The sequence below is a fragment of the Brachionichthys hirsutus genome, chromosome 2 (genome assembly GCF_040956055.1).
Source record: "Brachionichthys hirsutus isolate HB-005 chromosome 2, CSIRO-AGI_Bhir_v1, whole genome shotgun sequence".
In the NCBI taxonomy this organism is placed as follows: Eukaryota; Metazoa; Chordata; class Actinopteri; order Lophiiformes; family Brachionichthyidae; genus Brachionichthys; species Brachionichthys hirsutus.
The window spans coordinates 1,634,454-1,658,581 of NC_090898.1; the positions used below are offsets into that span (position 1 = coordinate 1,634,454).

The 24,128-nt window shown below is 46.4% G+C and overlaps 1 protein-coding gene across 1 annotated transcript in view; it reads right to left on the minus strand.

The window, feature by feature from the left end:
- Positions 1–23,533, minus strand: part of atp2b3b (ATPase plasma membrane Ca2+ transporting 3b) — a 32,922-nt gene extending 9,389 nt beyond the window's left edge. Inside the window, exons 1-21 of the mRNA XM_068749867.1 lie at positions 23,302–23,533; positions 17,649–17,846; positions 16,762–17,019; positions 16,357–16,482; positions 12,255–12,380; positions 11,149–11,190; positions 10,905–11,069; positions 10,144–10,215; positions 9,924–10,066; positions 8,648–8,780; positions 8,408–8,517; positions 8,168–8,302; positions 7,503–7,609; positions 7,299–7,374; positions 6,282–6,440; positions 6,004–6,183; positions 4,505–4,592; positions 4,316–4,422; positions 3,978–4,169; positions 3,667–3,880; positions 3,348–3,559 (exon numbers count right to left, since the gene is read on the minus strand). Of these exons, the coding sequence (XP_068605968.1) occupies positions 3,348–3,559; positions 3,667–3,880; positions 3,978–4,169; positions 4,316–4,422; positions 4,505–4,592; positions 6,004–6,183; positions 6,282–6,440; positions 7,299–7,374; positions 7,503–7,609; positions 8,168–8,302; positions 8,408–8,517; positions 8,648–8,780; positions 9,924–10,066; positions 10,144–10,215; positions 10,905–11,069; positions 11,149–11,190; positions 12,255–12,380; positions 16,357–16,482; positions 16,762–17,019; positions 17,649–17,846; positions 23,302–23,533 (3,075 nt within the window). The remainder of the gene's footprint in view (positions 1–3,347; positions 3,560–3,666; positions 3,881–3,977; positions 4,170–4,315; positions 4,423–4,504; positions 4,593–6,003; positions 6,184–6,281; positions 6,441–7,298; positions 7,375–7,502; positions 7,610–8,167; positions 8,303–8,407; positions 8,518–8,647; positions 8,781–9,923; positions 10,067–10,143; positions 10,216–10,904; positions 11,070–11,148; positions 11,191–12,254; positions 12,381–16,356; positions 16,483–16,761; positions 17,020–17,648; positions 17,847–23,301) is intronic.
- Positions 23,534–24,128: the final 595 nt, after the last annotated feature.

The window sequence follows — 24,128 nt, forward strand, 5'->3', positions numbered from 1 at the left end:
ACCAACCTCCTCTAAACTGCTCCGTCTACACAAGATGTGCTCCTCCCTCCGCTCTTGTAGGTCGCCCTATGTTCTAGTCTATAAAATAAGTGTAAACTACTGCCATGTCCCTCCTTTTGGTAAAGTCCACCAGCATCTGTCCTTCTCGGTTCCTGTCCTGAACACCAAACTTACCATCACTTCTTCATCTCCTCTATTTCCTTCACCAACATGCCCATTGAGGTCTGCTCCAATCAGGACTCTCTCACTGCTAGGATGCTCTGAACCACTTCATCCAAGTCAGTCCAGAACTTCTCCTCCTCCTCTAACTCACCTCCTACCTGTGGAGCGTAAGAACTTCTCCTTCTCCTCTAACTCACCTCCTACCTGTGGAGCGTAAGAACTTCTCCTTCTCCTCTAACTCACCTCCTACCTGTGGAGAGTAAGAACTTCTCCTCCTCCTCTAACTCACCTCCTACCTGTGGAGCGTAAGAACTTCTCCTTCTCCTCTAACTCACCTCCTACCTGTGGAGCGTAAGAACTTCTCCTTCTCCTCTAACTCACCTCCTACCTGTGGAGCGTAAGAACTTCTCCTTCTCCTCTGACTCACCTCCTACCTGTGGAGAGTAAGAACTTCTCCTTCTCCTCTCCTCTCGAATCACCTCTAGAACACTCTGATCCTCCATGACGTTTTTATTTATGTTGATCTGCATAATTACTTGTGGCAAATGTTTACGCCGGATGCCATTCCCGACGCTGCAGAACTACATCTAACAGAATCAGAATCAGAATTGGTTTATCGTCATTGTCAATGAGGGTTCACAGACTAGGAATCTTTCTGCAATCGTGCAACAGGAAACACAAGGACAGTGCAAGTTACAGGTTGTAAAGTGTTCATGGGTGCGATACAGAAGTATTAATTGTTCATGAGTCTTATAGCCGAGGGGAAGAAGCTGTTCTTGTGGCGGGAGGTTCTGGTCCGGATGGACCGTAGCCTCCTGTCCGAGGGGAGAGAGACAAAGAGTCCATGTCCAGGGTGGGAAGGGTCGGCTATGATCCGACCTGCACGCCTCCGAGTCCTGGAGACCTGCAGGTCCTGGAGGGATGGCAGCTTGCAGCCGATCACCTTCTCCGCAGCACGTACAATGCGCTGCAGTCTGTGTCTGTCCCTGGTGGTGGCGCCAGAACCACATCTATTACACTGCAGAACCACGTCTTACAATACAGAACCACATCTCTCACACTACAGAACCACATTTATTACACTACAGAACCTCATCTATCACACTACAGAACCACAGCTCTCACACTACAGAACCACGTCTTACTCTACAGAACCACATCTATCACACTACAGAACCGTATCTATTACCCTACAGAACCACATCTATCACACTACAGAACCACATCTTACTCTACAGAACCACATCTATCACACTACAGAACCGTATCTATTACCCTACAGAACCTCATCTATCACACTACAGAACCACATCTTACTCTACAGAACCACAGCTCTCACACTACAGAACCACATCTATCACACTACAGAACCACATCTTACTCTACAGAACCACATCTATCACACTACAGAACCGTATCTATTACCCTACAGAACCACATCTATCACACTACAGAACCACATCTTACTCTACAGAACCACATCTATCACACTACAGAACCGTATCTATTACCCTACAGAACCTCATCTATCACACTACAGAACCACATCTTACTCTACAGAACCACAGCTCTCACACTACAGAACCACATCTATCACACTACAGAACCACATCTTACTCTACAGAACCACATCTATCACACTACAGAACCACATCTATCACACTACAGAACCACAGCTCTCACACTACATAACCACATCTATCACACTACAGAACCACATCTATCACACTACAGAACCGTATCTATTACCCTACAGAACCACATCTATCACACTACAGAACCACATTTATTACACTACAGAACCTCATCTATCACACTACAGAACCACAGCTCTCACACTACAGAACCACGTCTTACTCTACAGAACCACGTCTCTCACACTACAGAACCACGTCTTACTCTACAGAACCACAGCTCTCACACTACAGAACCACATCTTACTCTACAGAACCACAGCTCTCACACTACAGAACCACATCTATCACACTACAGAACCACAGATCTCACACTACATAACCACATCTATCACACTACAGAACCACATCTATCACACTACAGAACCACATCTATCACACTACAGAACCGTATCTATTACCCTACAGAACCACATCTATCACACTACAGAACCGTATCTATTACCCTACAGAACCACATCTATCACACTACAGAACCACATTTATTACACTACAGAACCTCATCTATCACACTACAGAACCACAGCTCTCACACTACAGAACCACGTCTTACTCTACAGAACCACGTCTCTCACACTACAGAACCATGTCTATCACACTACAGAACCACATCTTACTCTACAGAACCACAGCTCTCACACTACAGAACCACATCTATCACACTACAGAACCACATCTTACTCTACAGAACCACAGCTCTCACACTACAGAACCACATCTATCACACTACAGAACCACATCTTACTCTACAGAACCACAGCTCTCACACTACAGAACCACATCTATCACACTACAGAACCACAGATCTCACACTACATAACCACATCTATCACATTACAGAACCACATCTATCACACTACAGAACCACATCTATCACACTACAGAACCGTATCTATTACCCTACAGAACCACATCTATCACACTACAGAACCGTATCTATTACCCTACAGAACCACATCTATCACACTACAGAACCGTATCTATTACCCTACAGAACCACATCTATCACACTACAGAACCGTATTTATTACCCTACAGAACCACATCTATCACACTACAGAACCGTATTTATTACCCTACAGAACCACATCTATTACACTGCAGCGCACTTCATGCCGCAATCCGGACTTTCTGTAGAGGGGCAGGATCCATCCTTCTCATTTGTCTGTTATTCTTAATCTCTGTCAGCACATTCTGGATCCAGTCCTCAACTTGCTCTCTCTCTCTCTCATTCCAGAACACAGATGATCCCTTTCCCTCCTTTTCTGCTCCACCACATGAATTGTGGAATGCATCCATCCTCGTATCTATTCCCTCCTCTTCTTGTCATCTCCCCAGCTTTGCTTTGCAGACTACTCTTGGCCTTCATAACCTACTGACGCTTTAAAACTATCATTTTCTCGTCTCCTCGTCTTTTCTGTTTTTATACTCACTCGCCAATAAAAGGCTAGGTAACAAATATTATCAATCACAGTGTGCGCCAAAACTTACCTGCACAGCAAAGGTTCCGAGAACGATGGAACAAAATATGGGATTGGCAAATATTCCATCAAAGACGTTTCTCTCTCCATGGATCTTGCGAGCATTGATCTCATTGAAAAGCTGCATGAGGACGAAGGTGTTGAAAATGATGGTGTAATGCTCAGAGGGAGGGGAGTGGAGTGGAGCATTACGCCCACTGTCGATGTTAAATATGCGTTCGCCTGGAGTTTGGAGAAAGGAGTAATTAATGTTTGAAATCAAACCACAATAAATCTACTGTTCAACTTTTCCATGATCGATGGAATGGCATGCTGCGTGCTGTTCCCACCTATGAACAGCAGGGTGAAGATGATGACCAGCTGGTACACCCCGTGGCCCAGAATGTTCTTCATCATGGTCAGTGAGATGAGGGGGTTGTTCCGCCCGTAGGGTTTCCGTAGCAACAGGGCCTCAGTAGGGGGTTCGGTGGCCAGGGCAAGAGAGGCAAAAGTGTCCATGATCAGATTGACCCACAGCATCTGCACTGCCTTCAGAGGCGAGTCCTGGAAGAAAGGCGCCGTGTGAGCCGTGCTCAGAGGAGCCGGGGTGTCCTCGGCTGGGTTTCCATGCCAGCCTGGAGGTCTCGGTGAATCTGCCTACCTGAGTGATGCAGGCCCCGGTGAAGGCCACGATGACGGCCACGACGTTGACCGTCAGCTGAAACTGCAGGAACTTGGAGATGCTGTCATAGACGTTCCGTCCCCACATCACCGCCTTGACAATGCTGCTGAAGTTGTCATCCGTCAGGATGATGTCGGATGCCTCTTTTGCCACGTCTGTCCCTGCAATGCCCTGACACGGATCACGACAGAGGCAGCAGGCGATAGTTACTCATAACATGTCATTTTGTTAGGAGGCATTTTTCCTCAACATGGATTTATAAAATACCATTTCACCGACACATGCAGTTTAATAAATGTTAAGGGTCGATATGTTACCATGGCAAAGCCCACATCAGCTTTCTTCAGAGCCGGCCCGTCATTGGTTCCATCCCCAGTCACTGCAACAACCTGCCTCTGTTCTATGACGCTGCTGTCGATGATGCCTGGATGCAAATGAGCAAAGAAAAAGAATGGAAGTGTGTGTGTGTGTGTGTGGGGGGGGGGGTTAATTCACTTGAGACTCACCTTTGACCAGAGTGTGTTTGTCTGTTGGCGAGGACCGAGCCAGCACTCGGAGTTTGGGCCAGATTTTATCGATACGTTCCTGTTCAATCTGTCAGGCAGATGGAGAGAACAAAAGGTCACGATGACGAAGGGCAAAATGGAAAAAAGACACCGCAGCGAAAACGGGACGTCGTTGACCCTCCATCCATTTTCATCCGCTTTTCCGCTTTTCCGCTTTGCGGGTGACGGGAGTTGCTGGAGCCTATCCCAGCTCCCGATGGGCGAGAGGGGGGGTACACTCCGAATGTATCGCCAGCGCATCGCGGGCCCACGCAGAGACAGACGAGCATCCATGCACACACTCACACACGATGGACATTTTGGAGTCATCACTTCGCTTAAATTGCATGTTTTTGGAGGAAACCGGAGAGAACCCAAGTGGCCATGGGGAGAACCATCACTCCGCAAATTTCAACTGTTTCCAAAATGGACAATGATGAATGGAATGCTGCAGTAAAATATTCATTCAAAAAATTCCTTTGTCCTAACACAGCTGGTTCTAAAACAGCTGGTTCTGCCACAGCTGGTTCTAACACAGCTGGTCCTAACACAGCTGGTTCTACCACAGCTGGTTCTAACACAGCTGGTCCTAACACAGCTGGTTCTACCACAGCTGGTTCTACCACAGCTGGTTCTACCACAGCTGGTCCTAACACAGCTGGTCCTAACACAGCTGGTTCTAACACAACTGGTTCTACCACAGCTGGTCCTAACACAGCTGGTTCTACCACAGCTGGTTCTAACACAGCTGGTTCTACCACAGCTGGTTCTACCACAGCTGGTCCTAACACAGCTGGTCCTAACACAGCTGGTTCTACCACAGCTGGTCCTAACACAGCTGGTTCTACCACAGCTGGTCCTAACACAGCTGGTTCTACCACAGCTGGTTCTAATACAGCTGGTACTCGCTTAACAACGACTCAGAGTATCGACGGGCTTTCTGAAATTTAAAACTCTGTGTTTAGGTATCAGGAATCTCTGTCAAGACGAGCGGAATGCACCGGCTGCATGAGTACGTACATCTGTTCAGTATCAATGGAATAGAAATATTTTTTGACCACTCAAAATGTCGGGGTTTTGTTTAACGACTAAACCGTTTAGCAACAGGTACCGTTAGGGTAACTCTGTCATCGGGTGAGGACCAGCTGTTGTACTTCCAGCATTGTCGGATGCTGCTCAGACAAAACAGTCCTGCTTGAAAGGAGAACATTCTTTTTTTAGTTTGATGATGTTCTTCAGAGAGGCGGTCCTTTGAATGTGACAGACATGCTTACATTTAGAGGTAGAGCGAGGTTTATTTATAGATCCAGGAATATTTCACTTTAATATTCTCATCATCGTCCGAGCCTGTCTTCCTTCCTCCATTGTCTCATGTGCCGCCTTTAGTTACCTCTACATGCACATCTTTAAATGCTGTGTGACTTAGTCCCACATCTAATCCACGTGAAGGCAGAGCGCACCTCTCCTTTCTCGTTCCGGATTCGTCGGTTGAAGTCTTTACCCTCCAGACAGATGAAATCGTCCCCGGGGTGGATGATGCCGCATTTAGCAGCGATGGCCCTGGCTGTGTTAATGTTGTCACCAGTCACCATCCGCACTGTGATGCCGGCACGCTGACACTTCCGGATGGCCTCAGGGACCTGATCGGCACAAGGAGAGGTACCCACGTTAAAATACAACCGTGTATCAGGGTCAGCGTACTACCAGCTGAACGTCCAATCAAAGGACGCCACGGTACCTCAGGTCTCACAGGGTCCTCTATCCCGACCACAGTGATGCAGGTCAGCTCCGTCACTACCTCTCCTTCATTGTCCCAGTCTGGTTCCGGGTTGCATGGCAGGTCACGGAAGGCAATGCAGATGGTTCTCAAGGCCTCACACGCCATCGGCTCGATCACCTATCAAACCGGGTCAGGACAAGGAAAACCCAATCAACCCGTGTGAATGAAGACATCAACCAGTGTGAATGAAGACATCCACCCGTGTGAATGAAGACACCAACTCGTGTGAATGAAGACATCAACCCGTGTGAATGAAGACATCAACCAGTGTAAATGAAGACATCAACCCGTGTGAATGAAGACATCAACCAGTGTGAATGAAGACATCCACCCGTGTGAATGAAGACATCAACCAGTGTGAATGAAGACATTAACCAGTGTGAATGAAGACATCAACCAGTGTGAATGAAGACATCAACCAGTGTGAATGAAGACATCCACCCGTGTGAATGAAGACATCCACCCGTGTGAATGAAGACATCAACCCGTGTGAATGAAGACATCAACCAGTGTGAATGAAGACATCAACCAGTGTGAATGAAGACATCAACCCGTGTGAATGAAGACATCAACCCGTGTGAATGAAGACATCAACCAGTGTGAATGACATCAACCCGTGTGAATGAAGACATCAACCAGTGTGAATGACATCAACCCCTGTGAATGAAAACATCAACCAGTGTGAATGAAGACATCCACCCGTGTGAATGAAGACATCCACCCGTGTGAATGAAAACATCAACCCGTGTGAATGAAGACATCAACCCGTGTGAATGAAGACATCAACCCGTGTGAATGAAGACATCAACCCGTGTGAACGAAGACATCAACCAGTGTGAATGAAGACATCAACCAGTGTGAATGAAGACATCAACCAGTGTGAATGAAGACATCAACCCGTGTGAATGTCCCACTTCACCAGCAGACCACAACTTAATCAATCATGATAAATTGATACTGCTATAAAGGCTTCACCTGTTTCACCATTTCGTCTCTGTCCCGTGGACGGAAGCTGCGAGCTTCTCCATTGGCATCTAGGATGTATGAACACCTGAAGAAGGACGGACAGATCCAGGACAGCATGAGTAGAGTCTCCCACATCCAATCGGATTAGCTCATCAATCCTTCACACCATCAGCCGCGAGCACAGGCCTCCTCCTCCTCCTCCTCCTCACTCACTTCTTCAGCATGATCTCAGAGGCTCCTTTGCTGTAAAGACGGAAGCCGCCATCGGGCCGCCGGATCACCGTGCTCATGGACTTCCGCACCGAGTTGAATGTGTAGACCTGAGACAGAGACATTAAAGAATCAGGAGAATGTGAAGCCGACAGAAACCCCAGCTCAGAAATCCCAAATGGACTGCACTGGAACCTGATCTTGCGATGCGGCCTGGCGAGGGGAATGGCTCGTTAGGTTTTATTTTTTATTCCGCTGCTGCGGCGCGACAACGTTTGACGTGTCTTGTCCATCTTTTACTTATTTAAACTCCTCCCACAGATTGTCCCTCGCAGACTGAAACAGCCGAATGATGAAAGCGTTCCATGGAAATGCAGCTTCAGTCGTTTGCCATGAAACAGGAAGTTGCTTCCATGATCCATTCTTTCAATTTGGGACATACTAGTGCTACTGCTGAGAATGGGAAGTGCTGCATTTGTGACAAGATCGTTGATTCGCCGTACACAAACGCAGAATTTTTAATGTTACAAATGTTCCAAAATATCAAATTTAACATTTCATGAAAGTCTGGGCGGGTGAAATGGAATGTCTCGTTGTGGAACGTCCGTAAAACACCTGTTTGGAATGTCCCAATATTATATGTCAATATAAGACGCAGTGTTCCCTACCTTGTATATCCTCTCCTCAGGAATCTGCTCCCGGACGGGGGTGTAGTCCTGTTGTAGGTCTAACACAAACCCCAGCAGGCCACACTCAGTCTTGTTGCCCACCTGCTTAGCCAGACCCCCCTCTATATCAGGGGGCTGGGGGGCCACATCAGAGAGGCAGAGATCCAAAGAGACACAAAAACGTTGCATTAAAGTTCTCACAATAAACAGTAGCGCCGCCATCATGGCTGCGTCACTCACTAAGATCTTGGAGGTGTAGGCGCTGTTGATAGCAATAGCATTGACCAACAGATTCAGCGTCCGCGAGTTGATTTGTCCAGGATCTGGAATCACCCGGTGCTGCACGTCACCTGGGAAACGACAATCTCACGTAAATAGGTATCGTTTATCACTTAGAGTAGTAATCATGTTAATATTCATCCAACAATCGATGCGTCCTCGGCAGCGGTCGGACTGTCGGTCCTGCTCGGGGTCACTCACCCAGGAACGTTTGCACCACCGTCATGCGGTTGGTGGTGAGGGTGCCGGTTTTGTCGGAGCAGATGGCCGTGGCGTTGCCCATGGTCTCGCACGCGTCCAAGTGGCGCACAAGGTTGTTGTCCTTCATCATTTTCTACCAATAAAGAAGGAATGGAGCGCAGAGGGAAGTGTGAGAGGAGGACGGGTTTGTGAGTGAGTGATGACGGCTAGAGGACAACGTGTAATTAGACTTCTTTATTCATGCAGCAGCTCATATAGCACGGCCTCAGGTGCAGAGCTAAATACGAAGCTAAGGCCAAACCAACATGGTGATCTGGATCAGAACCAGAAGGTTCTAGATTGTTCTTGGTATCTTTTTAACTGATTCCTAAATCCATAAATAGATTTAATGTTAAACTGTAATACAGTCGTCCCTCGATATAATGCGGTTCATCTTCTGCGACTTCGCTGCTTCGCAGAGTTTTAATACAATTTTTCAGATTTTATTTTTTGCACTTGAACGCGCCTTGAAACGGCGCAAGGACAAAGAGGCGTGGTCGGAGGAACTGTGAAATGCGCGCAAGTTGCTATTAATAACTTGTGTCATTAAAATTAAATTCGTTATTTCTACAAGCTATCATGTTTATTTGTTAAGCGATTGTTTTATAGCGCTCTTATTCTCTGTGTAAAAAGAGGCTTTTATTTTGTAGGAGCATAAACGTTACGTCCCTTATGGGTATCGTTTCTTCCTGTTTATATATGTAGCCGCTGCCGGTCCGCTGTGCTAAGCTATCCAATAAAGCCTTAAAACATTTATGTACATGTATAATAATTGTAAAAAAATAAAGATGACTACATTGCGGATTTCACTTATTGCGGGTTGTTTTTGGAACGCAACCCCCGCGGAAAATGAGGGACTACTGTATTTGTTCCTGACCTCATTCTGGATCAGAACCAGAAGATGTTTCATGGTGGTTCAGATCGGACCCCTTCATGACTCTGATACTTGGTGACTGAATTTAATGCAGATTTTACAAGATAGCATTTTTAGAAAAAGCCTCCATTATAAGTAAATGGGAAAATCCAGATGTTTTTGTATCCAGACGGGAATCCGGATCGCTCTCAGAATTTAATGGGTCCAAGTTAGACCAAGACCATCTTCAGATTTTTATTCATCAGGATCCATCCAGCAGTTTTTCTGTAATCGTGCTAACAAACAGAACCTCCTTGCTGGAGGTAAAGATCCAGCTCCAAAAAAGGACTGGAAATGAAGAGAGGTGACGGCCGAAGGGTCTACCTTGACAGAGTACGCCAGGGAGATGGTGACCGCGAGGGGCAAGCCCTCCGGGACGGCCACGACCAGCACGGTGACGCCAATGATGAAGAACTTGACAAAGTACTGGATGTACACCGGAGTGCACTCCGTCAACCACGTGTGACCTGCAACAACCATCACACGACATATTACCCTCCACGCCATGAACGTCAACGTGCTGCCGAGTCGTAACCAAACAGACCTTCAACCACGAACGTGTTGATGACGAAATACAGAACCAGAATGATGACGGTGATGGCGGACATCACCAGACCTGCGAGGAGATTCAGAGGCGTCGTTAGTGCCTCTGCTTTCCTACGAGTGTCTTCACGTCATCCACATCCCGTATGCTCTGTATTGCTCTGTCTTGCTCTATATTGCTCTGTATTGCTTTGTATTGCTCTGTATTGCTCTCTATTGCTCTGTATTGCTCTCTATTGCCCTGCATTGCTCTCTATTGCTCTCTATTCTCTCTATTGCTCTGCATTGCTCCGTATTGCTCTGTATTGCTCCGTATTGCTCTCTATTGCTTTGCATTGCTCTGTATTGCTCCGTATTGCTCTGTATTGCTCTCTATTGCTCTCTATTCTCTCTATTGCTCTGCATTGCTCTGTATTGCTCCGTATTGCTCTGTATTGCTCCGTATTGCTCCGTATTGCTTTGTATTGCTCTCTATTGCTCTGTATTGCTCTGTATTGCTCCGTATTGCTCCGTATTGCTTTGTATTGCTCTCTATTGCTTTGCATTGCTCTGTATTGCTCCGTATTGCTTTGTATTGCTCTCTATTGCTTTGCATTGCTCTGTATTGCTCCGTATTGCTTTGTATTGCTCTCTATTGCTCTCTATTGCTCTAGTACCAGCTATGCGCACCCCTATCTATAGCTGCTCTCTCTTAGCGAGTAACGAGGACTACGGGCTAAAGGGCCACGAACACGCCATCCTGTCACGCCTGTCGGGTCTTGCCTGCTTTGCCGATTTGAACCGCCAGTTTGGTGAGCTTGCCCTGCAGTACGCTCTTCTCTTTCTTCGGAACATTGGTCTTCTTCTTCTCCCTATCCTCCACCTCACCTCCCTCTGCACTCTTCAGGGGCTGCATTTCCATGGCAATGCCCCCATCCTGTTTCTTGGCTAAAACACACACAATCAGCAAAAAACCCCAAAAGAAGCTGCACTATGTGTACACTAGTCCAGCTCACGTAGACCTTACCTTTGTTCTGATTGTTCTCCACAGCGCCATCTGGCTGTTTTCCTGAGAGACAATGGGCTTCGATCAGGCCACGGTGCATTTAAAGACAAACTGAAAAAGCAGCTCTCACGTGTGCATATTCAACAGTCCAAATTTCAACCTTCCAGGCACACAATTTCAGAATGACAACAAAGAGAGGCGTGGTAAAAGGGAGGGGCAAACATATTCATAGAGCGGGTCAAGAGAGCAAGAGAAAGGTGACTGCCACTGTGATGACAGCGTCGACTGGGGGCCATTGATTGGCTGAGGAACGGAGCGGGGCAGGTAGGCGGGGCAGGTAGGCGGGGCAGGGGAGGCGGCTTGCTGACGTACCATTGGTGGCTGTGCTGTAACTGGCGTCTGTGGAGACGAGCAACTGAGTACACTCCTCTGTTCGGGGGACGCATGAGGAAGGACGGGGTTGGAGGCACGCGACAGGATTTGGTAAAAAGGGTAAACAAAAGAGAGCAAAAAAGAAAAGAATCACAAACTGAAGCGGTGAGCGAGTTGGTGCGCCGGGCTGCACCAGCAGGAGGCTTCGTCGCTGCTGATCTGTGCATGGAAGATCAGCAATGCTGCATCCCATCCTCCGGTCCCGGTCATTCACTCCATTGTGCTCGGACTGCAGAGTCCTTACAAGGCTTAGCACGCGGCGCGCTAGCGCTTCATGGGCCGTGCTCGCTCAATAACGGATTCAATCTGCGAACCCTCACAGATTAAAGGAGGGAAGAAGGAATAGAGGGAGGTCAAGGAGCCAGAGGTAATGGGGTAAACAAAAACAGGAGGCGAAAGATGGTTTAGCAAAGAGGGGAGGAATAAATAAAAACAGCAGACAGTGAGCGTGAAAAAGTGAAAGATGAGGAGCAGGATGGGCTAAATTATGGATGAGCTTAAGCTGGAGTGTTTCCTGGTGAAGCTCTTATCTGACATCCTTCAGGCAGACGGCTAACGCCACACACACGGTACAGACGTGCAAACGCAAAGCTGCAGGGGCCAGTCCGACGTCTCCAGGCTCATCAAAGAGGTCAGTACATGCTTATGTCCGTTATACTTCATTACAGTACATCGCTACTCCTCTCTTTCAGTACCTTTTTTGTCCTTCCCGTCCTCTTCCATTTCTCCAGCACCCAGGAGGGTAAAGATGATACCCGTCTGTGAATTGACGCCTACGGCCGTCACCAGCATCCTGCCGGAGCCCTCCATCACATGGGTACCTGAACGTCCAATCAGAGCGCATCAACTTCGGTTGGTTGACGAGTACAACGCGGCCATTTATCAAGCCAAGAAAGCTACGAGGAAAAACATGTAAACCTTGAACGATTTCATCTAGAGCGCGTGTTTTTGTAACTAGTTAATCTAGAGCGCGTGTTTTTGTAACTACTTCATCTAGAGTGTGTATTTTTGTCACTACTTCATCTAGAGTGTGTGTTTTTGTCACTACTTCATCTAGAGTGTGTGTTTTTGTAACTAGTTAATCTAGAGTGTGTATTTTTGTCACTACTTCATCTAGAGTGTGTGTTTTTGTAACTAGTTAATCTAGAGTGTGTGTTTTTGTCACTGATGATGATGATGAATATATTTATTAGATAGAATGTTAGAGTACAAGTACAGTCACACAGTAGCATGTATTACAGTACAAATAAAGTCAAACATCCTGTCTAAGAGGAGCATTTCAAAAAAGCCCTTGCGGTCTTGTTTCCGTTGAAAGTCCTTCGTACATAAATCATCCACAATTAACAATACAAATTTAACAATACAAATAAAAATAAAACCAATATTAAATTACTCAATTGATGCAACGTAACATTAGAAAAACAAAAATAAAATGATTTTACACCGCCAGTGCAAACTAACAATTAATCTAAAATAAATTACACCACTGATGCAAAATGACAATGAATGCCAATAAATAACTTACATAAATTACAATAAATTACTAAAGCAATTAATACGTGCAACGTAGGTGGACAAAAAAAAGGAGGGGGGGTTTGATCTGGAGAGAGTCGTGATGACTATCTCCGTTTCTGTCCCCCTGACAGGCGTATTTTTAGGGCCGTTTTGAAGGAGGCCAAAGAGGTGCATGTTTTGAGGGCGGGAGTCAAACCGTTCCACCCTTGGGTGGCCGTATTGTAAAAAGATGATTTACCCATGTTAGTCCTGTAGGAGGGGGTAATCAGGTTGTTGTTTGAGCTCCCTCTAGTGTTGTGGCTGTGGGTGTCACTAAATCTGTGGAGGTGTTTATTCAGGTATGCAGGGATTGAGGGGACTGAGGGCAGAGCTGCATTGACTATTTTAAATGCCAATCCCATTTTGAGTTGTTTAACCCTGTCTTCTACCCTGAGCCATTTTAGGCTAGCAAAATGTCCAGGAAGAAGGTGGGTCATGGGCCCCAGATTGAGGAGTAGCCGAATCAGTTTGTTTTGGGAGGTTTGGAGCCTGGTTTTCAGCGATATTTTGATGTTTGAATACCAGGAGGTGCTAGCATAGTCAAAGAGGGGCTGAACGAGGGCTCCAGCAAGCGTCCGGAGACAAAAGCAGACATTCTGCCCAAAAATCTTGTTCTTTGATTGACTTTTTTGATCACCTTCGTTGCCATACTATCACCAGACAGGTATTTGTCAAGAACACAGCCCAAATAGGTAATCTCTTCTTTACTGGAGATTACTGTATTATCGACTGTGACCTTGAAATCATTAACATTTATCTCACGTAGAGAGTGTTTAGACCCAAAAAGAATCAATTCGGTTTTGCCAAGATGTAGTGACAGTTTGTTATCGGTAAGCCAAGTACGGATTCTGGTGACCTCAGAGCTGAGAGCCTCCTCAACCTGCACTTTGTCCTCTCCCGAAATCAGGAGTGCTGAGTCATCAGCAAACAGGAACAATTTGCAGTTACAGGCAGCACTCATGTCGTTAATGTATAGGAGGAACAGTAACGGTCCTAGAATGCTGCCTTGAGGAACCCCACAGCTTACCGGGAGGGACGAGGACAAGGTTCCGTTTATGTCTACCATTTGTTCTCGTCCCTCTAGGTACGATTTCATCCAGTTTGTTGATGTGCTATCAAAACCAATCGCCCCTAGTTTATTCAATAGGATTGAATGGTTAACGGTGTCAAAGGCCTTCTAGAGTGTGTGTTTTTGTAACTAGTTGATCTAGAGTGTGTGTTTTTGTAACTAGTTAATCTAGAGTGTGTGTTTTTGTAACTACTTCATCTAGAGTGTGTGTTTTTGTCACTACTTCATCTAGAGTGTGTGTTTTTGTAACTACTTCATCTAGAGTGTGTGTTTTTGTCACTACTTCATCTAGAGTGTGTGTTTTTGTAACTAGTTAATCTAGAGTGTGTGTTTTTGTAACTAGTTAATCTAGAGTGTGTGTTTTTGTAACTAGTTGATCTAGAGTGTGTGTTTTTGTAACTAGTTAATCTAGAGTGCGTGTTTTTGTAACTACTTCATCTAGAGTGTGTGTTTTTGTCACTACTTCATCTAGAGTGTGTGTTTTTGTAACTAGTTGATCTAGTGTGTGTGTTTTTGTCACTACTTCATCTAGAGTGTGTGTTTTTGTAACTAGTTAATCTAGAGTGTGTGTTTTTGTAACTACTTCATCTAGAGTGTGTGTTTTTGTAACTACTTCATCTAGAGTGTGTGTTTTTGTCACTACTTCATCTAGAGTGTGTGTTTTTGTAACTAGTTAATCTAGAGTGTGTGTTTTTGTAACTAGTTGATCTAGATTGTGTTTTTGTCACTACTTCATCTAGAGTGTGTGTTTTTGTAACTAGTTAATCTAGAGTGTGTGTTTTTGTAACTAGTTGATCTAGAGTGTGTGCTTTTGTAACTAGTTGATCTAGAGTGCGTGTTTTTGTAACTACTTCATCTAGAGTGTGTGTTTTTGTAACTAGTTCATCTAGAGTGTGTGTTTTTGTAACTAGTTGATCTAGAGTGTGTGTTTTTGTAACTACTTCATCTAGAGTGTGTGTTTTTGTAACTAGTTGATCTAGAGTGTGTGTTTTTGTAACTAGTTGATCTAGAGTGCGTGTTTTTGTAACTACTTCATCTAGAGTGTGTGTTTTTGTAACTAGTTCATCTAGAGCAGGGGTGGGCAAACTTTTTGACTCGCGGGCCACAATAGGTTCTAAAATTTGACAGAGGGGCCGGACCAAGCACAGATGGATGGAGTATTTGTGTGAGCGAATATAAATGACACATGAAAGCTATTGCATTAAAGGATTTGGCCTTTTACAGGTAGCATTACAGGGAAAAGGTCAAATGAATGAGGTTCAATTATAATACAATTATATTTAATGATATAATTTGGACAAGTTCGGCGGGCCGGATTAAAAAGACCAACGGGCCGCATATGGCCCCCGGGCCTGGGTTTGCCCATGTCTGATCTAGAGTGTGTGTTTTTGTAACTAGTTGATCTAGAGTGCGTGTTTTTGTAACTACTTCATCTAGAGTGTGTGTTTTTGTAACTAGTTCATCTAGAGTGTGTGTTTTTGTAACTAGTTGATCTAGAGTGTGTGTTTTTGTAACTAGTTAATCTAGAGTGTGTGTTCTTTTAAGTACTTCATCTAGAGTGTGTGTTTTTGTAACTACTTCATCTAGAGTGCGTGTTTTTGTAACTACTTCATCTAGAGTGTGTGTTTTTGTAACTACTTCATCTAGAGTGCGTGTTTTTGTAACTACTTCATCGAGAGTGTGTGTTTTTGTAACTACTTCATCTAGAGTGCGTGTTTTTGTAACTACTTCATCTAGAGTGCGTGTTCTTGTAACTACTTCATCTAGAGTGTGTGTTTTTGTAACTACTTCATCTAGAGTGTGTGTTTTTGTAACTATTTCATCTAGAGTGTGTGTTTTTGTAACTACTTCATCTAGAGTGCGTGATTTTGTAATTACTTCATCTAGAGTGTGTGTTTTTGTAACTACTTCATCTAGAGTGCGTGTTCTTGTAACTACTTCATCTAGAGTGTGTGTTTTTGTAACTACTTCATCTAGAGTGCGTGTTCTTGTAACTACTTCATCTAGAGTGTGTGTTTTTGTAACTACTTCATCTAGAGTGTGTGTTTTTGTAACTAGTTCATCTAGAGTGCGTGTTCTTGGTGGCAGGATGGGGCTGGAGAACCGGGAGAGAACTCATGCAGGTCCGCTCCAGCATCAGGCTGTCCAACCAACCCAAGCAGGTGACGGCGTACCTGAGAGCAGCATGGGGTCCTTGTCCACAGACTTGCGTACGTGGTCAGACTCTCCGGTGAGAGAGCTCTCGTCTATCTTCAGGTCGTTTCCTTGTACCAAGACGCCGTCGGCGGGCAGCAGGTCACCTTAGCATAGACATTCAGGGATCAGCGATAGACGAATCCTTCTTTCCCTGCTATATATCCTGTGTTTATTTTATTTCCGTGCAGATTAAACATTACTAATTGGTGGAATTTACTACTTGGTGTGCTTTATTTCCGTGCTTTCAGTGATCCTGCTAACTCATACGCTGAGAGGAATTGTTTCTAACTGACCATCATGTCGAACATAAAAGTGAATAATCATTACGAATCTAAATGTCAGCTGTTTTTTTCCTCATAACACAAATGTGAGCGACTTCTTACCGTACTTGACCTGGGCCACGTCCCCCACCACCATGTCAGCGACGGGAATCTGGATGACGTTCCCTTTCCGAACGACAGTGAACCTCTGCTCTTGCTCGATCCGACTCTGGAGACCCCGGAACTGCTTCTCTTTTGACCAGTCGTTAAATGCCGTAACCAAGACAACACAAACGACAGACAGCAGGATGGCTGCACCCTCAATCCAGCCGGTGTCAGCCTCGCCCTCGTCCTCGGCTCCCCCTGACACCTCCCCACAAGCTGAAGGGGACAACACGAAGCAGACGGATGAACGGCTAAACGCGGGGCCTCTAGTCTGTTAACCAAGCAGAAATCCCATTTTAACCTAAAAGACAGGTATCCCCGTCAATCAATCAATCAATAAATCAGTCAATAAATCAATCACGTTTCTGACTTCCTGCTGCCATGGGGCCTTTCAAACGGAATCAGCAACTATTGACCGATTGGTCTGTGGTTTGATCCCAGCCTCTGCAACCCACATGTGGAAGTGTCCTTGAGCAAGATGCTGAATCCCAGTGGCTATTAGCATGGTAAGCTAGCATGTTAGCCTGTGTGTGCGCGCCTGGTGTCCCCGATTTGGCGCTTTGTTGCTGCTAACGCCCCTCCCCCTATCCTCGCTCACTTTTTAGCTCTGTTCACTGCTGCCGTTGCTGCTCCGGAGGACGAGGAGCCTCTGTACGCCGCAATACACGGTGAGGAAGTGTGTCTGCCGTGTGATTCGGGTCCACCTCCTGGCCCTGCCTATGCCCCGCCCCCCCATTCCACCGGGTATCAAAGTTAGGAAGCTATTTTGAGTATTTCCTAAATGCTTGGTTAGTTAGCTGGTTAGCTGCTAAAGCTGGTAAACGCCCAGCCGCTGGCGTCCTTACATTCGCTTTCCTTCCCAGGGGGCTGGTAGAAAGAGAGGCCGAGCGAGATGATGGCAGCAGCCTCCAGGATGATGAGCGTCACGTCCTGCAAGGCCTCCCACACCAGCTCCAGAAACGTCTTGGGCTTCTTCGGAGGGATGAAGTTTTGACCAAATGTTTGGGACCGACGCTCCAGGTCTGCAGGGTCCCCGCCCAGACCTGACAAACAAACAAACAAACAAACAAACAAACAAAGAAAGGCTGAGTTGCCAGAAAATTCCTGTTGGTTAAATAAAAGGAATTAAAAACAAAATTGACCAGAACCAATAAAACCAAAATCCATCTGCAAACACAGCTGAATCATTTATAGTATAAATCACTTTAATGCTGTATTAAAAAGCTTCAACGATTTCGTCAATCAATACACCTTCCTGTTTATCGTCGTCTAGGAAATGGAAGATGAATTTGTATTTCGAGGTTATCAGTAAAAACACGATGACAGGACCGGCTGTCAATAAAACAAAATGATGACCCCCCCCCCAGAAGCCCCCGACTGACCCTCTGCTCCCCCTGACACTGTATTAAACCTCTGCTTTCACCCAGGAAACCAGCTGGGGGATCAGCGTCCTGTTAAATGCAGCTGTTAACCAAAAGTTCACTTCCCTACCCTCCTCTCCCTAAACCTCAACCCCAAGTGATTCTGTTTCCATGGAGACCAGAATATCAGGCTTGTCTGTCGCCAACAGGTTACTGCCCAGCAACAGGTGATGTCATTCTGTCAACGTTCTAGGTTTTTCGGATTGGCTGTTAGGGAGGAGGAACAGTTCCTTTAATTTTGTGGTTGGTTGGGGCCTCCGAACGTGTCTGCGTCCTGTGTCCCGCTTTGTGACGGTTCGGAGACATCCTGGCGTCTCATGCAGCGCCCAGCATCACCACACACACACACACACACACACACACACACAACATGAACCTATCTGGCGCTCAAACCGAATTAAAGAGACAGAAAGACAATCAGGTCGCCTTATGCCGAGCACTCGTTGCAAATGCTGTCCTCTTTCCACGAATCCGCCCCTTCCTCTTTCATCCATCCCTCCATCCCTCCATCCATCCATCCATCCCAACCTCCTCCCTCATCCTCTCCCAAAGCCTCAGTGGCTCTCTTTTTCCTCCCTTCCTCCCTTCCTCACTCTCCCCTTGATGTGTCCTTGACAATGCGGCAAGCTGGTGTGTCTTTCCCGACTCACCCTTCACTCCCTCACCACACACACACACACACACACACACACTCTCGCTCTCTCTCTGTTTCTCTCAGTCTTTCACTTTCTTGTCCTTTCTGTCTCTTTAATGTGGATATTAAAGAAAGTTACCATATCTGTGAGTGTGTGTGTGAGAGAGAGAGAGAGAGAGAGTGAGAGAGATAGAGAGAGAGCATTTAACCCCTAGATGATGCTCAGCATGAACTGTACCTATATCTATATTCCTGCAGTACATTCATCTCCAAGCTGTTGTCTACTTACGTAGCATCAGAGAAGAACATTTATGTGCTAAACCTTTGAACCTTTGCGTATCTTTCTCTCAGTGACCGACTATCAGCTTCTATTCTGATCATAATGAGGAGAGGCAGCAGCTTTTGTTCGGCTGTCACACCAAGAACAGAAAATATCTTCAGCCGGGATTTCAGAATTGTCAAATCACATTGAGAAAGCAGATTTTAATTTAACGGCCTGAGATTTCCAGAAGGTGCAGAAAGCACAGCGGTGTATCGAGAACTCACAACAGCTTGGGTTCGATTCCCACTCACGGTCCCTGGCCGCATGTCAAGCCAGCAACAAGAACTCCAGAACGAGACCCGGTGGAATGTTAAATGGACTGGAATGAGGACATCTTTCAGGTCCAACTGTCCAGTCAGCATAGAGGCAGCATTCACCCAGCCCCTCAAGCGTGCAGTGGCAGCATTCACCCAGCCCCTCAAGCGTGCAGTGGGAGCATTCACCCAGCCACACAAACGTGCAGTGGGAGCATTCACCCAGCCCCTCAAGCGTGCAGTGGGAGCATTCACCCAGCCACACAAACGTGCAGTGGGAGCATTCACCCAGCCCCTCAAGCGTGCAGTGGCAGCATTCACTCAGCCACACAAATGTGCAGTGGGAGCATTCACCCAGCCCCTCAAGCGTGCAGTGGGAGCATTCACCCAGCCACACAAACGTGCAGTGGGAGCATTCACCCAGCCCCTCAAGCGTGCAGTGGGAGCATTCACCCAGCCACACAAATGTGCAGTGGCAGCATTCACCCAGCCCCTCAAGCGTGCAGTGGCAGCATTCACCCAGCCCCTCAAGCGTGCAGTGGGAGCATTCACCCAGCCTCACAAGCGTGCAGTGGGAGCATTCACCCAGCCACACAAATGTGCAGTGGGAGCATTCACCCAGCCACACAAATGTGCAGTGGCAGCATTCACCCAGCCCCTCAAGCGTGCAGTGGGAGCATTCACCCAGCCACACAAATGTGCAGTGGCAGCATTCACCCAGCCCCTCAAGCGTGCAGTGGGAGCATTCACCCAGCCACACAAATGTGCAGTGGCAGCATTCACCCAGCCTCACAAATGTGCAGTGGCAGCATTCACCCAGCCACACAAATGTGCAGTGGCAGCATTCACCCAGCCACACAAATGTGCAGTGGCAGCATTCACCCAGCCCCTCAAGCGTGCAGTGGCAGCATTCTAACGCGGCATCACCTGCTCTTCAGGAGTGCCAGGGGGACAGCCACTGGGGCAAACTGGGGTCCATCGTGTCCAACAATGACAGGTGGGACGGACACATCGTGTCCAACAATGAAGGTGGGACGGACATGTCAGCTGGACATTGTACTTCCGAGCTGCCAGAACAGAATTGCTGCTCATTCAGCAAAATCGAAATGCATCTAAAATGAGTGTTCAAAGCAGGCCGTGTTGGACGAAGGCGCTGAAACCGTCATCCGAAGCATCACTCCGGTCTCTGCCCTGAAGGCTGAGCTCTCGTGCACGCCCCCACCTGTGAGTGCATGTGCATGGCCTTCCTCAGAGAAACGCACACTATATCTCACTGCTTGATGGGATTGGTACCGTCCAACATGTTTGAGCCATCCCCCCCCCACCCCCTTTTTTGTCCACCTACGTTGCACATATTAAGTGTCTTGGTAATTTATTGTAATTTATATAATTTATTGTCATTCATTGTCATTTTGCATCTGTGGTGTAAAATTATCTTTATTTTTCTAATGTTATTTCGCATCAATTGAGTAACTGAATATTGGTTTTACGTTTCGCTGCTGGCGTGATCGGGATCCAACGGTCATGGCATTGTAGCCATTCACGCCCTTCGTTCCAAACCAAACCATCTCTCAGTCATCTTCCTCTCTCTTGCTGACTTCATCAGCCAACTTCTCTCTGCTGTTGTGTTGCTAGGATACAAAGTAGTTGGAGGAGTGGGTGTAGGGTTGCACTACACTGTTAGAACATGCACGTGTGTGCAAGGACGTATTAAAGACACAGAAGACCGTAGTATTTGCTGTGGCAGAATGAAATCCACTTGTTCTCTCTGTCTTTGCTGTTGGTGTCTTTCGTCCTGCACTCTCACGCGCTTCCTGTCTCCAGGTGTTCCTATTACATGGCGAGTACGTACCACTAACTAGCATACAAAAAGCTCCTGGACCCTTGCTTTGATCTGGAACCACTTCAAAGCCGAATCGCCGCCTCTCCATTCTAAGAGTCACTTACTGACAGTATTTCACTGAATCTCAAGAAAACTACTAATAATGTTCCAGCATCTTTGTCAGGTTAGCTCTGTACCAGAGAATCTGAGCTAACCAAGCTAACCAAGCTAACAACGTTTTCAATTCCGGGCACCTGTGATCTCTGCAGCTATAAACGATTTGGGCTAAAGGAACAATTTACTTCGCTGACAAGGACACTTCACGCCACCCAAGTGACTCCAAGTGAACATAACACATAGAAGACACTCAGCTGAGACGCCTGGAGCAACAGTGGCTAGGCCAGTGCTTCTCAATTATTTTCTGTCACGCCCCCCCTAGGAAGAAAAAAGCATTTCGCGCCCCCCCCGAAAGAGTTTGAAAGAGTGATGCTATTGAAGCAGCCCTCGAAGAAGACGAGGAGGACGGGCTTTATCTATCACCACACCCTTAAGTTTGAGAACCAAGAGTTGGACATCACCCAATGCTGTTGTGCCTCTAAGGCACATGTGTCAAACTCAGGGCCTGGGGGCCAAATGTGGCCCTCCAAGTCATTTTTTGTGGCCCCGGTAGCTGTGTGCAGACATGTGTTTTTGTAAAATGCTGCATCTCACACATGTTCTGAACAGCCCACGTTTGTTGGTTGTTCTGCAGTTCTGCCCCTCTCAACTGTGACAAAAGAGTTTTGAACAAAGTTAATGCCATAACTTGTGTTGGATGATATTTATCTATCTTTATTATTGTATATTATTTACTTGAATAAGTTTGATTATTGATCGATGGAGTACTGTGGTTTTCTTAACCTGATCAATTGAAAGGATTTATGTTATAATAACAGCAATAATCTATCCATATATTTTTAAAACTATACAATTGAATATTCAATGTTTGTAACTTAAGTAGTGAACTGATCAAACTGAAAAATTCAGCAACATGGCAATAACAATAGCAACACGCTGCAGTCAGGAAATCAATAATCTGCTGGAGGTGACTATTGAAAGTTATTTGAACTTTATTGTTTTTTCAAGCATGTGCTGACATGTTTGCCTCGGCGACATATGGATCAGGATCAGCACTGGACAGCTCCATAGGTAGCCGGCTACATATGGAGCTGTCCAGTGCTGATCCTGAATGTGACGTCTTTTCCGCGGCATTGACTCGGGGAATGTTCTTTATCTTCCCCACTTCGGTTGGTTTTTTGGTTTTGCTTTGATTTTGTATCGATTATCTTTGTTCCTGCGTGATGATTGCATTTGAATGGAACCTTTCCACATTATTAGATGTGTTAATTTATTCCCATCACAAACTTTGGTTCATACTTATGATATTTCTCATTTACAGTATGGCTTTATCTCTAACAATTTTTAAGTTCCAACCTTTTAAAAAAGTGATATCAAAACGGAATATTTTATTGTACACATTTTTTACTGTGTTACGGTTTACATTTGGCCTTTGGAGGGCAAACATAATGCTAATGTAGCCCTCGGAGAAAATGAGTTTGACACCCCTGCTCTAAGGTTATGTATGTATAGACAGACAGACAGACAGACAGGAAACGCGGCTGTCCCTTCCAGGTTCTTGGTGTTACATAACATTATTGAATAGTGATATGGTCCGATCAGGGAATCAAAAGTCAAATGTTTTTTTAAATCCCTTTGACTTTGTTTTTTGCCAGGATGAGATGAAGACAAGAAAGGAAATGACACTGGAAGGTAAAATAATCCGCCGCCTTGTGGACAGGTGTTTAACGCCATCAATAAAAGTGGTGCGCTGGCAAAGTGGGACAATTCCGGAGCAAGACGCCGCAGAGAGGACTGAGAAAAGCTCCCGAGCAAACTTGAATTAATTCAATCGGAATCAACCGCTCATCCGTTCAACACCCTCCTATCAGCTCCTTCACTATGCGTACGCATTCCCTTTCACCCGCCGCCCCCCCGTGGCTGCTCACCGTTGGTGGTGTTGGACTGTAGTCTCTGGCAGAGTCCCTCGGTGTCTCCGTAGCTGTCCTGGATCTTCTGCAGTGCCTCCGTCCCTCGAAGCTCCATCAGCTCCCTGAGTTCCTTCACCGTGATTGAGAAGTCCCCCCCTGCATGGCTGCCCTCGGCCCTGCCCGCCCCTCCGCCCCCACCGCGACTCACTTTGGGGTAAAACTCCACCACACTGTTTGCCATTTCCCCCATTGTGGCTGTTGTTGACATGTCAGAAAGGTTGCGTTGTCGGTCTTTCTCTTGTCCGTCCTCAGTTCAGTGCCCCTCCTGCTGGGTTGGGGGGGGGGGGCTAGTCATGTGTTCCAAAGTCGGAACCTCTGTTCAGTCTTGACTTCTTAAATATACGCAATTATTAGCACAACTTCACGCTTTTTTCCAGCGCAATGAAGGGCTATTAATGATTTTTGTCCTCGCTGCTCTGGACCGATGCTGGTGCTGCTCTCCAGAACCGGAGGAGGAGGAGGAGGAGGAGGAGGTGAAGCGGATCAAGGACGCTGGACACTCACTTCCACTCTTCATTCAGTTGAGTCCCCCTCCCTCCAGGTTCACAGCCAGTCCATGGACAGATGCACGGATGGTCTAACGAACTCACAGACAGGTATGGACGGATGACGGTCGGATGGAGAGAGGGGCAAGCAAGGTAAAGGTGGCAGAGGAATCACAGGTGGCTACTGCTGCAGCCGCGAGACCTGAAAGAGAGCGAGACGGAGAAAGCGTGAGCAAGCAGGCGACGAGATTTACCTCGTCAGGCAAATATTTAGACGTGTACTTATCGAGAAATTCAACG